An 11,402-nucleotide genomic window follows, 5' to 3' on the forward strand; every position below is an offset into this window, starting at 1 on the left:
ATGAAAACAGTGGCATCAGAAACATTCCGACAGAAGAAAAAAAATCATGTAGACCAGATGCGCATCAAGCTATGGAAGAAGATTATAAACTGTCACCAGAGTCTGGGGAGCTAAGCGATGAACAGTCGGATGATGACTATTTGTTTGGAGATTTTTCGGATGTAGAAAAACTTGATGTCAACGATGCGAGAAGCGAGCCGCGTTTTGTCGCGAGTCTGCACTAAGTAGCCTGCGACAATGTAACTAAAATTGCGAGCAACTTTGGCGGTGGTGTCAAAGCTAGCAGAACCGATATGTTGGAAGCCTGGCGCTTGATAGAGTTAAAGACAGGAGGTTTGGACAAGAAGTTGTGCAATGCAACACATGTGGCTGATGAGACACAAATGTTAACAACCGAGTGCACTGTGGACACTTCACTGGATTGGACAAGTTCAGGAGGAGTTGATCGGCACTTGGTATCTGAAACATAGAAGGGTCAAAACGATAAGGCAGCAGGTGACCGAAGTAATTTCGCACAGTTTGGAAAGGAGCTGAAGAAATTGGTGCAACCGCAATTGAATGATAGCCAGCTTTTAATGGTAGTGTTTCTGTCGAACCCAGGGATGAGCATCCAGGGGAAATTGCTGGAATTGAGAGAACAGAGAATTCCGATCAGAAGTCAATGGCTGCAGTGTTGCACAGGTGGGTTAATGATAATCAACAGTCTAGGACGGAGGACTCTGGCGGGTTTTCGATGAAAGATGAGAGCAGAAAGTGGAGAGAACAATTGCATCGCCATTTCCGGAGATTGCAAAGCTCTTGCTGGAAAACCGATCGTTGTGCCGGAAAGAGAGGTGGAGCCGTTTGGAAGCATCAGGACAGAGGTCATGGCAGGATTACAGGAGAAATGGCTGTTAAAGCATCTCGGGAAATGTTATAATTTTGAAGTCAAACATACTGAAAAGCAACAAAAATAGAAACTGATTGAGGGCAGCCATCCCCCATGCATCAAGTTTTACAGATTGCTGCATTATACAAGTTATATCAATAGTTTGCTCCTTGTATTAATTCAGAGAATCAGGCCGTCATACTTCATAAAATGCTCAACATATTGTAAATAACTGATGAATTTTTAAACTTCTGAAACAAATTTGTCCCGCACAATTATAAAATTATAAGCAATGCGACACTATGAAGCAATTTATTCGGCCAGGAACAAAGAATGGATAAGTTTGAAGCTCCTTAATGAAGCCCCTCTCGAGTTCAAACTTTAGGAACAACATTTCGAATTCTAATTCAATTTGCCTTCAAAGTCATGTTGATTTTATCATAGCTTGATTAACTGAATTAGCAAAAAGTAAAAACCTTGACTTTTAGTTTGCGCTTCTTTGGAGTTTTCGAACTTATACAGGTTAATAAGGTGTTCGAAATAAGCTTTCTTCAATAGAGATTTATTGTTTGGAAGACGCCAGAGAGACGAGTTGAGTGATATATCTTAAACAAACAAAATGATGAACAAAAGCTTATTGAGCTGTCGATGTATTTCGTTTACTTAGCAAAGTTGTATTTGTGCATCAAGCCACAGTCGAAATGAGTGATTTAAATTAGGAAGAAAACTAGAGAGCGAACATTTGAAGTGAACCAGATACAGAATTTGAATTTCAATTTGAAGGAAATAAAAATGCGATTTCGAATCTGCAAATTATGGGCATCCCCAAACCTTTAAGTTATATTCATCATTGGACTGTAAATTTTTGTGGGGATGTTCCCCTAATGATTGTCCATACATAATAGGTATGCGCAACAGGTTACACCTTTTCGATCTCAGTTAGTTAAGTAGAGTTTTGATGATATACAGTAAATAAAAAGATAAATTATCAGTTTTTCAAAATACCACCAAGCAGATCTTAACCGCACCACCCATGTAGACTTATATTCAGTGGACATTTACCAAATTTTAATGCCATGTTCACCCAATGGTCCTTCACGCTGGTATACTTTTTGGGCCAATCCGACCACCCAACACCGAGTTATTTACGCTTGAGTGATTTGAAGGTTTTCAATTTTTTGGATGCAAAATGACTGTTTGAGTATGATATAAGACCAAGTAAGGGCTGCAATGGGTATAAAGTCTGGAGTATTGCATGATATAATCATGGAAAAGGGTTAGGATAACTTATTGGGTATAAATAGGCTGTTTTTGCCGGAAGATAGTTAGCACTTAAATTGAAATAGTAATTTCTCTAAAATTTGAAGTCGGATTGAGCTGAAAATTGGGGGGTAGAATAAATTCGGCACGAGGAATCCGATTTTGAGGTCAGATTTGACCCCCGATCAATCCCCACGAAACTACCGAACGCCGGTGCTGCGGGATGTAAAAGTTGAATTGCTCGTGGAGTATTTGTAGCAGCATTATGAATTTTGGAGGGTTAGTGTAAATTTTGATGGGATTTCTATTGTTGCTATTTTTAACTTCCGGGTGCCACTGGAAAATGGTGCTTCGGGATAACCCGACAGCCTAAAAACAGGAAGATGTTCTATTTGAAGGGCTGAATGACTGTGAAATGGTAATAGAATGATAACCCGAGACAGTTAGTGACAAAGATACGCACACCGGTCAATTTGAACGAACTTCGATTTTTCCGGTTTCGGCACCCACAACTCGTTGAAAAATTTCAAATTGCAAAAAAACTCGCAACAGCTAATCCGTAGGGCAAGAAATTTGGTATGCTGGCAGGTTGATGGCACCCTATATTTACTAGAAGTTTTTATCCGGGCACGTTTTGACCACTACTTCCCGAGATATTGAGTTCTGAAATTTTGGGGTCATCCGGGAGGTCGATAAAAAGTTCACGCGGCTATTGCTCGTGTTCTATTGAGATTTAGGACATGAATTTTTTTCAAGTTAGGTGCAACTATGCGAGGAATTTCCATGACAATAATTATTTTTATCAACTTGACCCCGCATTTTGAACGGGTGACCTTTAAATGACCACTAGAGGTCAGATTGTGGGCTTTTGGGAATATTAGACTTTTCGACAGTTGTTTTTAACTGAGGAATTGCATGAGATTGTGGAAACTCGGAAAAACAATTGCTCGTAGCTTTGGAGTTGAGTTTTGTTATTTATTCAACACACGATTTTTTGCAGGGATTGATTGCAGCTAATAATTTGATAGCGGAAATATAGGGAAAAAAATTTTTCAGAGCAACGTTCAATGTTTAATGAGCAAACATTGGTTGACATGTCAAGTGCATATACGAGATAAAGCGGAGTGGGTTTGTTTACATAAGAGTTCAGAGGTCGTGTACATAAGATAAAGAAAAAGTAGAAAAATGCTTGGTAGCAGTTGAAGGACAGATCATAATTTGATATTGGTTTGTTTGCATAGCAAACAAAGCTCTCCTGCAGAATGTGATAATTTCAAGTGTAAGTTGCATTGTTTATTTAAGAGAATAAGATTTGTTTTCTCAGGATAAGAGTGTATTGATTGAGTATAAATTGAAGAGACAGAGAAATTTTGGAAGACGTTGGAGAAATTTGGGAGAATTCAAAAGCTTGGACACTGGAGAGATTTTTGCATAAGCGAGAGAAAGTTGTTGGTTCTGTGGGACTAATTTTCAAAATTGTGAAAAGCAGAGAAGAGATTGAGAGTGGGATTGAAATCTGAAAGTTTGTAATTGCGAGACCAGTTGGGATACTGTGAGAGTTTTTGATTCAGTTCTTTTGGGAACTGATTCACCGATACTGTTATTTTTATTATTTTAATTATTTTCATAAAATTTCTGATGACTGTCCTTTCCCTTGATATGCAAGTAATTTTCTTACAATTGTTATCAATATAACTATAATTGACATTACGAGCCTCATTGTCAAATAGCTTACTTCAAGGCAATGTAATTTGCAACAGCATACAAAAGTGGAAGAGGGGAAATAGCAGAGTAACAAAGTAGCACTTGCTTCACCAATTCAAAAACCTTTGGTTTATTTTATTTGATCGATCTTCTGGGCGACAGAGTCCCCTCACTGTTGAGCATAGCAGAAAATCAGTAGACGACAATATCTTCAATTAAAAGCGCCACATGGCATTAACCTAAATATTTTTTGACAAGAGCAACTACAGTCATTTTTTAAACTTCTTCGGAAATCAATTACTGTGAACAAATAAGATTGAGCGAGAGGTTTTTGTACGCAATAGGTCAAATAAATGCCTGATATTAAACACGTGAGCAAGTTGCCTACGTTAACGTAATTTGTTTTGGAACAAACCTATCCTCATTAATTTCTGATGTCGCTTCTGTCATGATATACTTCATTGTCTTTTCAATTATCATTATCAACAAGATTACCCAGGTTGAGGTGCCATCCGGAGGTGACCTCTGATCAGACCAAGTCCAACGCACACCGTGTGTTCCCAGACCAAAATTACAGGGTCTGGGATTTGGTTCGGGTGCACAATCGTTTGATTAGAGGTCACTTTGGTCTGGGGATTATAATTACTCTGGTTAATGATATGTCAGTGCGATGGTTTAATTAGTTTCCACAGTGTTTGTTAAATTGGCAAACAACAAAATCAACCCCGGTAAAATTGCAACTTCTGAAGTTCAGATATCTTTCACCTCCGTGCTCTCTGGACACTACGCACCATTCGCCAAGGCCTTCGCAATTGTTGGGTTCCTTTTCGAAAAACAATCCTTTTGGTGCATCAGTACATGATGATATACCGTGATAAACAAAATCACCTTTGTTCTCGCAGCCTAGTCCGGAACGCTGTTCTACGTATCCGACAAAGTAGACTCTGGTTTTTAACTGTGTGAAATGATTTTCCAGTCTCAATAACTCGTCCCTACTTTTGGGCTCGTAGAGAATTGCATTCCTAAGAAAAAAACAGTTTCAACTTCATTCAGTGAATCCAAACAGCTAACAAACACTCACAGTGCAAAAAATTTCGTGCTGTCATATTTTTTGGTCTTTCCCATTATAGCCCCCCCCCCCCCCCAGGAAATTATAGCCCCCCATAATGGTATATTTACCATGATTGGGGGGCTATAAGTTATCTGAACACTAAGCTGGGGGGGGGGGGTTATAATGTGAAAAACTCATATTTTTTATTCTTTTCAAAGGTGAAAAAAGTTGAGATCTGTAGACCAAACATTAAGAACCCAAGTTGAATCTGCTGCCGTACCCAAAACTAAAACATAAAGTGTCATTTCACTTTTCAATTATACTCCACTTAACATTTGTGATATGCCGAATTATAATTCAGGTTTTCATTGTTTAAAACCTCATCTCTCACAGTGGAATGCGCTTCATCTCAAAGACTTTATTTTATGTTTTTGATACTGGCGTTAGCAAATAGTGTTGATTGTGGTTCTGTCAGTTCGGTAAACTCTGTTAACGCTAAGCCCACTTTGTAAACTTCACGTGACCTTTTGATAGGTAACCACTAAAGACTTATTCATTGCTCGTTGGCCATAAGTCTGCTTGTACAGAAAAAATATTTTTGTATTTTTTTCTCCTTTTCTTTCATACTAGTGCACTTTGCAAGTAGATTTTCCCCGACGCTCGCTTAAGCTTTGAGATTAGTTCATGGAAAAAGTAGTTATTTGATAAAAGCTACGCTATTAACCCATTATTCTCCTCAGTCTTCAATTTGATGTATGAGTAAATTTCAGATTGTGCAGTAAAAAATTAGCCTGGGCAAACTCTATGACTTCATTATAATCGTAATGAGGGAAATCTAAAAAGAAAGAAACTTGAAATATTCTGCAGCATCAATTCTCCGCAATTGCACTAAGTTTTAACTCTTGGAATGTGCTGGTTCACTGTAGAAACGCTACGAGAGTCAAGTTCGGAAAACCAGGGCGGACATATTTTACTAATTTAGTTCGAACAATTGAGTTTCCACGTTTTTGATCTTTTTGTAATATTACATATTAATAACTATTACATATTAATTTTTTTTATAATGGCTTAAAAACGCTTAATAAACAGCCTATCACCTTCAAAACTTTTGTAAAAGAAAATTTTTAGTCTTCAATTGCAAAATAAAGTCATAAGCAAGTCAAAACAAAACTTCACCGGAAGTTAGATCAACAGGCAAAGTATTTCAGTCATTTTTAAGGTTTAGTTGTTTGCTAAAAACATTAATAAAATTGCTTGACCATATCTGCCCTGTGCTACTTCAAGAGCTGACTGGTTGGCGTCAGACTTTCAGTGAGCGTGCCTGTCTGATAGGTCGCGATTTGTTGAAGTTTACGTACCCGGAATTGAGTTTCAGAGAATTTCAGCGCTGAACCAACACGTTTCAGGAGTAAAAGTTTAATTCAGTTTTGAAACATTGCATCTCCAGAATCTTAAAATTTTTTTGTTCAGTTTTTCTCCATTGTGATTATGTGGAAGTCGTAGAGTTCGCCCAGCATAAATCCATCTTGTGTATTCCGAAAATTACTCAAAACCCAAAAAAAAGTCTGAGAAGAATAATGTCATACTTTTATAGTTTATAACTGGTAATTACTATAGCAGTATATGCACTCTTTTAATATAAGCTAGTTTGTAGGCAATTAACACAAAACCTGTTTAGCTTAGTCGTTACGACTTGTTACTCCTATTAAATATTACAGTTACGCACGCAGAAGTTCGAATCGCATATAAAGCAAACAATTTTGGCGGAAATTTTATTTTTCATGCAAGAAATTTTACTCAAATGTGACGACTAGCCAGTGTAAATTGGGACATGTGCAGAGTACTGGCCATCCAGAAAAATAGAATTTATTTAGACTGATTCAATGTTTATTTTTTCAGCCACCAAACTCCGATACCCTCTGATTTGTCGAGACAAGGCTCTTAGAGTTTCATATTGCTAGAGCTGCCTTTTGTTGTGTACCTCACACCGTGTTATACTGAGGCGCTTAAACCTCACCAATCGTGCCTTCTAAAAATTAAGGCAACGACCCGTTTGAACTAAATAGCGATTTTGTCATTTTTCTATTCAAAATCAAACAACTGGTAACCTCCCCAATCAATCTTGTAAATGAAAGGGATATATTCATCTGATAATTGGTCAGCATACATACATCCCAGGATGAAGTCCGCGACCCAAGACAGGTATGGGCCAGACGGACTTGGGTCGCGGACAGGGGGGTTCGGACAGAACAGAACCGAATTCAGATATGGGCCAAGTAGAACAGACCTTGGTCACCCTGGGTCAGACCGATCAGACCCAAGGCCAACACTGGACCAGACGAAACCGACCCAAGATCATGCCTGGGCCATACCGAAAAGACTCAGTACCTGGGCCAGATCGAACAGACCCAAGGCCAACACTGGGCCAGACTGAACAGACCCAAGACCTGGGCCAGATGTATAATATATTCATTTTGCATTACTCTTTTGCTATAATATATTCATTTCATAAAAACTGATGTTTGCACTATTTAGTTCATCTAAGGAAAAACCAATTATGAATGTATAGCAGAGAAAACTAAACGCAACTGTTGACAACAAATTTTACTTAGTATACCCTTTAGTGTATTTTCTGACTCAATGGATGAGTTTAGACAGCTTTTCATAAGAGAACCAAACAGGCCGAAGCCTGGGTATGGACCAGGCGAAACAGACGAAAGATTGGATATGGGCCAGAACGAACAGACCCGCGACTGGGTATGGGCCAGACGAAACAGACCAATAGACCGAAAATACCCAATTCAGGTATGGGTCAGACATAACAGACCCAATTTCGGTATGGGCCAGACGGAGCGGCGCGACCGAAAATTCATCCAGACTTTGAGCTCGGTCGCACCGGACCCCCCCCGTCCACGAACCAGGTCCGTCTGGCCCATACTTGTCTTGGGTCGCGGACTTCAACCTGGGATACCTTTTGAAGAGTTTGAGAAAAATTCTGTTCAAACTCCCAATCTATTTGAATAATATGTGCCAACAGAGTTTGGATATCCCACTTTTGGTAGACTTGTTGTCCTTAATTTGAAATAGATTGATATTATTATTGGTAATGAGGTTGTCCATGTAACAACGGGGGACCAGACAGAAGACCGAAAGTGATTTTTCCTCTTCAAAAAAACCGACAATGAATACAAAGTTGAAAGAACGCTTCCGATAATATTCACGGGTTGGTCGACGTAAATTTTTCTTGTTAACCATATCGACGCCATATATTGAATCTATAGTGAGTCTATCGTCCATGGGATTCTATGGTCCATATATGGACTCGGCAACCATATACATGACCATGATAAAATCAAAGTCGGTCTAACAATATTTTAAAAAATTGGAAAATGAGCACTGAATCGTAATGCACTCAACGACAAAATTGAAAAAAAATTTGGCACGATATCCTGGCAATCATATCCAGGGCCAGTCTGATTTGTGTTGCTTTTAAAAACTATTAACAAGTAACAAATCGAGTGGAAAAAGAACATAAAAAAGAACCTTTAAACGAACATTTTCCGAAATTTTAAGCCTATTTGAAAAACGCAAGGACTTTGAAGGAACTCAAAACTTCTGATGGCAATCTCGATACGGTAATAAAATCGTAGAAAATCATGAAAAACCATATAAAAATCACGAAAGAACAATTTATAAAGCATGTAAGAAACAAGTGGCAACCGTATATGGTACCAATTTGCTAAAAATTGTGATACCCCGCGCGAAAGATAAGAGTTGTAGGTGAATTTGATGAACCCTACGATAACTGAATCCCTGATAACATGTGGGACTCAAGTCTTCAAATATTGACAACCATACATAGAGTGTTTAAAGAAAATTTTTCATGGGCTTTAACATAAAAAATCAAGAAATTGTTCTCAAGAAGGCTTTCGCTATGCCTAAGAGGCTGATGGCACTTTATATGAATATGTCAGAACCAAAAATATTATCACGACTAAATTTTTTTTTCAAGGGATAACTGCGTTTGTAAATGTAAATCCAGTTTTGAAATAAATTTTTTCCAATTACCGTCCAGCTGCTTAAAGCTTTCGGTTAACTGTCCTTCGTTTTAATGTCATAGACAGCCAATAGCGATGTTTTCTGCATAGCATGCAAGAGAAACAGAAACAGGCACTTCTTTTCCATTTAATATTCCATTTGTTTATTCCAATAGTAGGAAACGCGACCCACTTGTTTCGATAAGATATAATAAAAAGAGAAAAACCATTGGCTGTTGATAGATATAACTTGCAGGATATCAAGTTTTGAGTTAAAATTGTATAGAAATTATACCTAGCTTCGCAGAATTCTTTTGCCTTTTTAGCTCCTTTGTGTCCATGGGCCGATTGAACCATGAAACATTTGTCACTTATGCCGTTTGCCATTTCGAAGTCAGATGGACAGTTTCGCGTGTACTGACAAACAATCCATTTGACAAAACTACTCTCACACCGTACATCATTCATTCCATAGCCCCGAATATATTCCACACAAAACTCGTAGTCTCCCCTTTCATCCGGCCGACCAGGAGCCCATTTCATGCTGTCTGGAACCTCCGTACAAGTTGAGACACTGTGGAAATCAGGTTCTGTTACATTTTCACATTGCATTAATGAAACTAATGACGGTTTCCTTGCATACCCAATAAAGAAACGGTCTGTGGGACTGTAAACTCGCCTGAGATTCCCGGCAACGCAATCTGCCTCTTCATTACTTACCGGTTCGAACAAAATAGCGTCTCTAAAATAAAACGGCGCCAGTTAGAAGCCAGTTGAAAAAAGATTGTGGATGCTTCACTTGTCTCTTGATTTTAACTTGAGCAGTACTGTATATGTGCACTAGATTTAAAATTGTTCATTTTCGTTAGTTCAATAGCGCAATAGAAAGGCAACTATTTGAAATGACCTGCCCTCAAAAATCTCCAAAACAAAATATTACCAGTAGAGAAAAAGGAAAAAATTCCTAGATCACTCCAATATAACATGAGATTCACGCGTCGTGTTGATCGCAGAGAAAAAATAGCTCTGATTGAATATATGTCACATTTTAAATTGCCAACTGCTTGTTTTTGTTTATAGTTTCTCAAAAAGTGCAAATCAAAAATTAATCGACAACTTTTGCTGCCATTTGCAAATTGAATAAATTTTTAAAGTTATTGGTACAGTAACCAATATGCATCGTTTTCTAATAAGTTTTCAAGACTTGACAGATCTCTGTTAAAAAATGAATCAAGACGTGTCCAATCATGGTATGGACCTCACTCTAGGTTAATCAAGTCTTCGCCAGATCCTGATTCAGACTTGACAAGTCTTGGCCAACTGCTAAGACGTAAAAAAAAAATATATGTTATCAGCACTTATCTGATAACTTGGGACTTGCATTTCACTGGAGAAGTGCTGAGCAGGCCTTGCAACTCGCACCGGTTTCGCCAAAATTTTATAATCTTCTGGAAGTAAATTTTGCAATGCACACCCTAGTGATTAGTGAGTTCAAAACTTGCAAGAATCTTGCAAGATATCAATCAAGGCAAAGAAAATCAGGTTAAGTTTTTTTCGAAAACATCCTTGAAGCAAATTATTGTTTATTACAATTACAAACCGAGCAAATTACAAACCGCACACAAGAAAAATTTTTTTATCCCGGATTCAGAATCAAGAATAAATTGTGTTTTCATAGTCTAGGTTTAAGTGCAAAAGGGAAAATGTAGACAAGAAATTGTATATTTTACAAGTTTTGCAGGGTGAATTAAATGCTACCGATAAATACATGAATGAATAACCTTTGTGTTATTTCATAAAATTTTCATGTATGAGTTGGGGAAAAATTTTGGAGAAATTGTTGACTAACCTATCTTGACAGAAGCTGCTTGCAAACGATGCTCTTATCAGGTTCCACTTGTTAAATGATACGGAATAGCATTTGAATGGGACTCCTGGTACCTTTTTGAACAGGTTGGGACATGGACAAACATAGTCGTTTTCACCTCTTTTATGGATGGTAGGGACCAATGCACAGGCAGTCAATAAAACAAAATTGAAACCAAAAAGTATCATTTCTCAGCGCAGAATATAAAGGGATTATGATGGAGGGCGCGTTCTTTTTAAAGCATTTGGTTGACCTAAAAAATTCCAGACAGCCCCAATTTTTCCATAGGAGGAAAAAAAACGTTTCTTTTGTGATTTAACAACAACAATAGCTAATTCGGTCTCAGATCGTTTAGAAAAAAGTGTCTTTTCAACGCTTTTGTCAGTTGAAATTTTAATACTAAAATTAGTATATATAATTATTACATTATATTGGAAAAGTGTAGCAGACACATTCACCCAGAATTAAATACCCAAATTGATCCTTTTATAATCCCGAGTCGGAAAAAAAGTTAATCTTGCAAGATCTTGCAAGATTCTTGCAAGATCTTGTAAGATTAACTTTTTCTTGCAAGATCTTGCAAGAATCTTGCAAGAATTAACTTTTTCTTGCAAG

At 37.7% G+C, this 11,402-nt stretch overlaps 1 protein-coding gene across 1 annotated transcript; it reads right to left on the bottom strand.

Moving 5' to 3' along the window:
* Positions 1-220: 220 nt before the first annotated feature.
* On the bottom strand, positions 221-10,972 carry LOC142336763 (uncharacterized). Its single transcript, XM_075385675.1, has 4 exons — positions 10,770-10,972; positions 9,216-9,662; positions 4,598-4,854; positions 221-459 (listed from the first exon to the last, which is right to left on the bottom strand). The coding sequence occupies exons 2-4, from the start codon at positions 9,530-9,532 to the stop codon at positions 221-223; spliced, it is 813 nt and encodes a 270-aa protein (XP_075241790.1). The 5' UTR covers positions 9,533-9,662; positions 10,770-10,972.
* Positions 10,973-11,402: the final 430 nt, after the last annotated feature.

The sequence above is a fragment of the Convolutriloba macropyga genome, chromosome 3 (assembly GCF_964194025.1).
Source record: "Convolutriloba macropyga chromosome 3, txConMacr16.3, whole genome shotgun sequence".
In the NCBI taxonomy this organism is placed as follows: domain Eukaryota; kingdom Metazoa; phylum Xenacoelomorpha; order Acoela; family Convolutidae; genus Convolutriloba; species Convolutriloba macropyga.

What these genes read in the sequence shown, in the direction of transcription:
- LOC142336763 (XM_075385675.1), bottom strand. Translation starts at nt 9,532, where the DNA reads ATGCAATGTGAAAATGTAACAGAACCTGATTTCCACAGTGTCTCAACT. An exon ending in AAAGAATTCTGCGAAGCTAG is followed by an intron (nt 4,855 to 9,215) that starts GTATAATTTCTA and finishes TTTTTTTCTTAG; the next exon opens with GAATGCAATTCTCTACGAGC. An exon ending in AGTGTCCAGAGAGCACGGAG is followed by an intron (nt 460 to 4,597) that starts GTGAAAGATATC and finishes TCTATGTTTCAG; the next exon opens with ATACCAAGTGCCGATCAACT.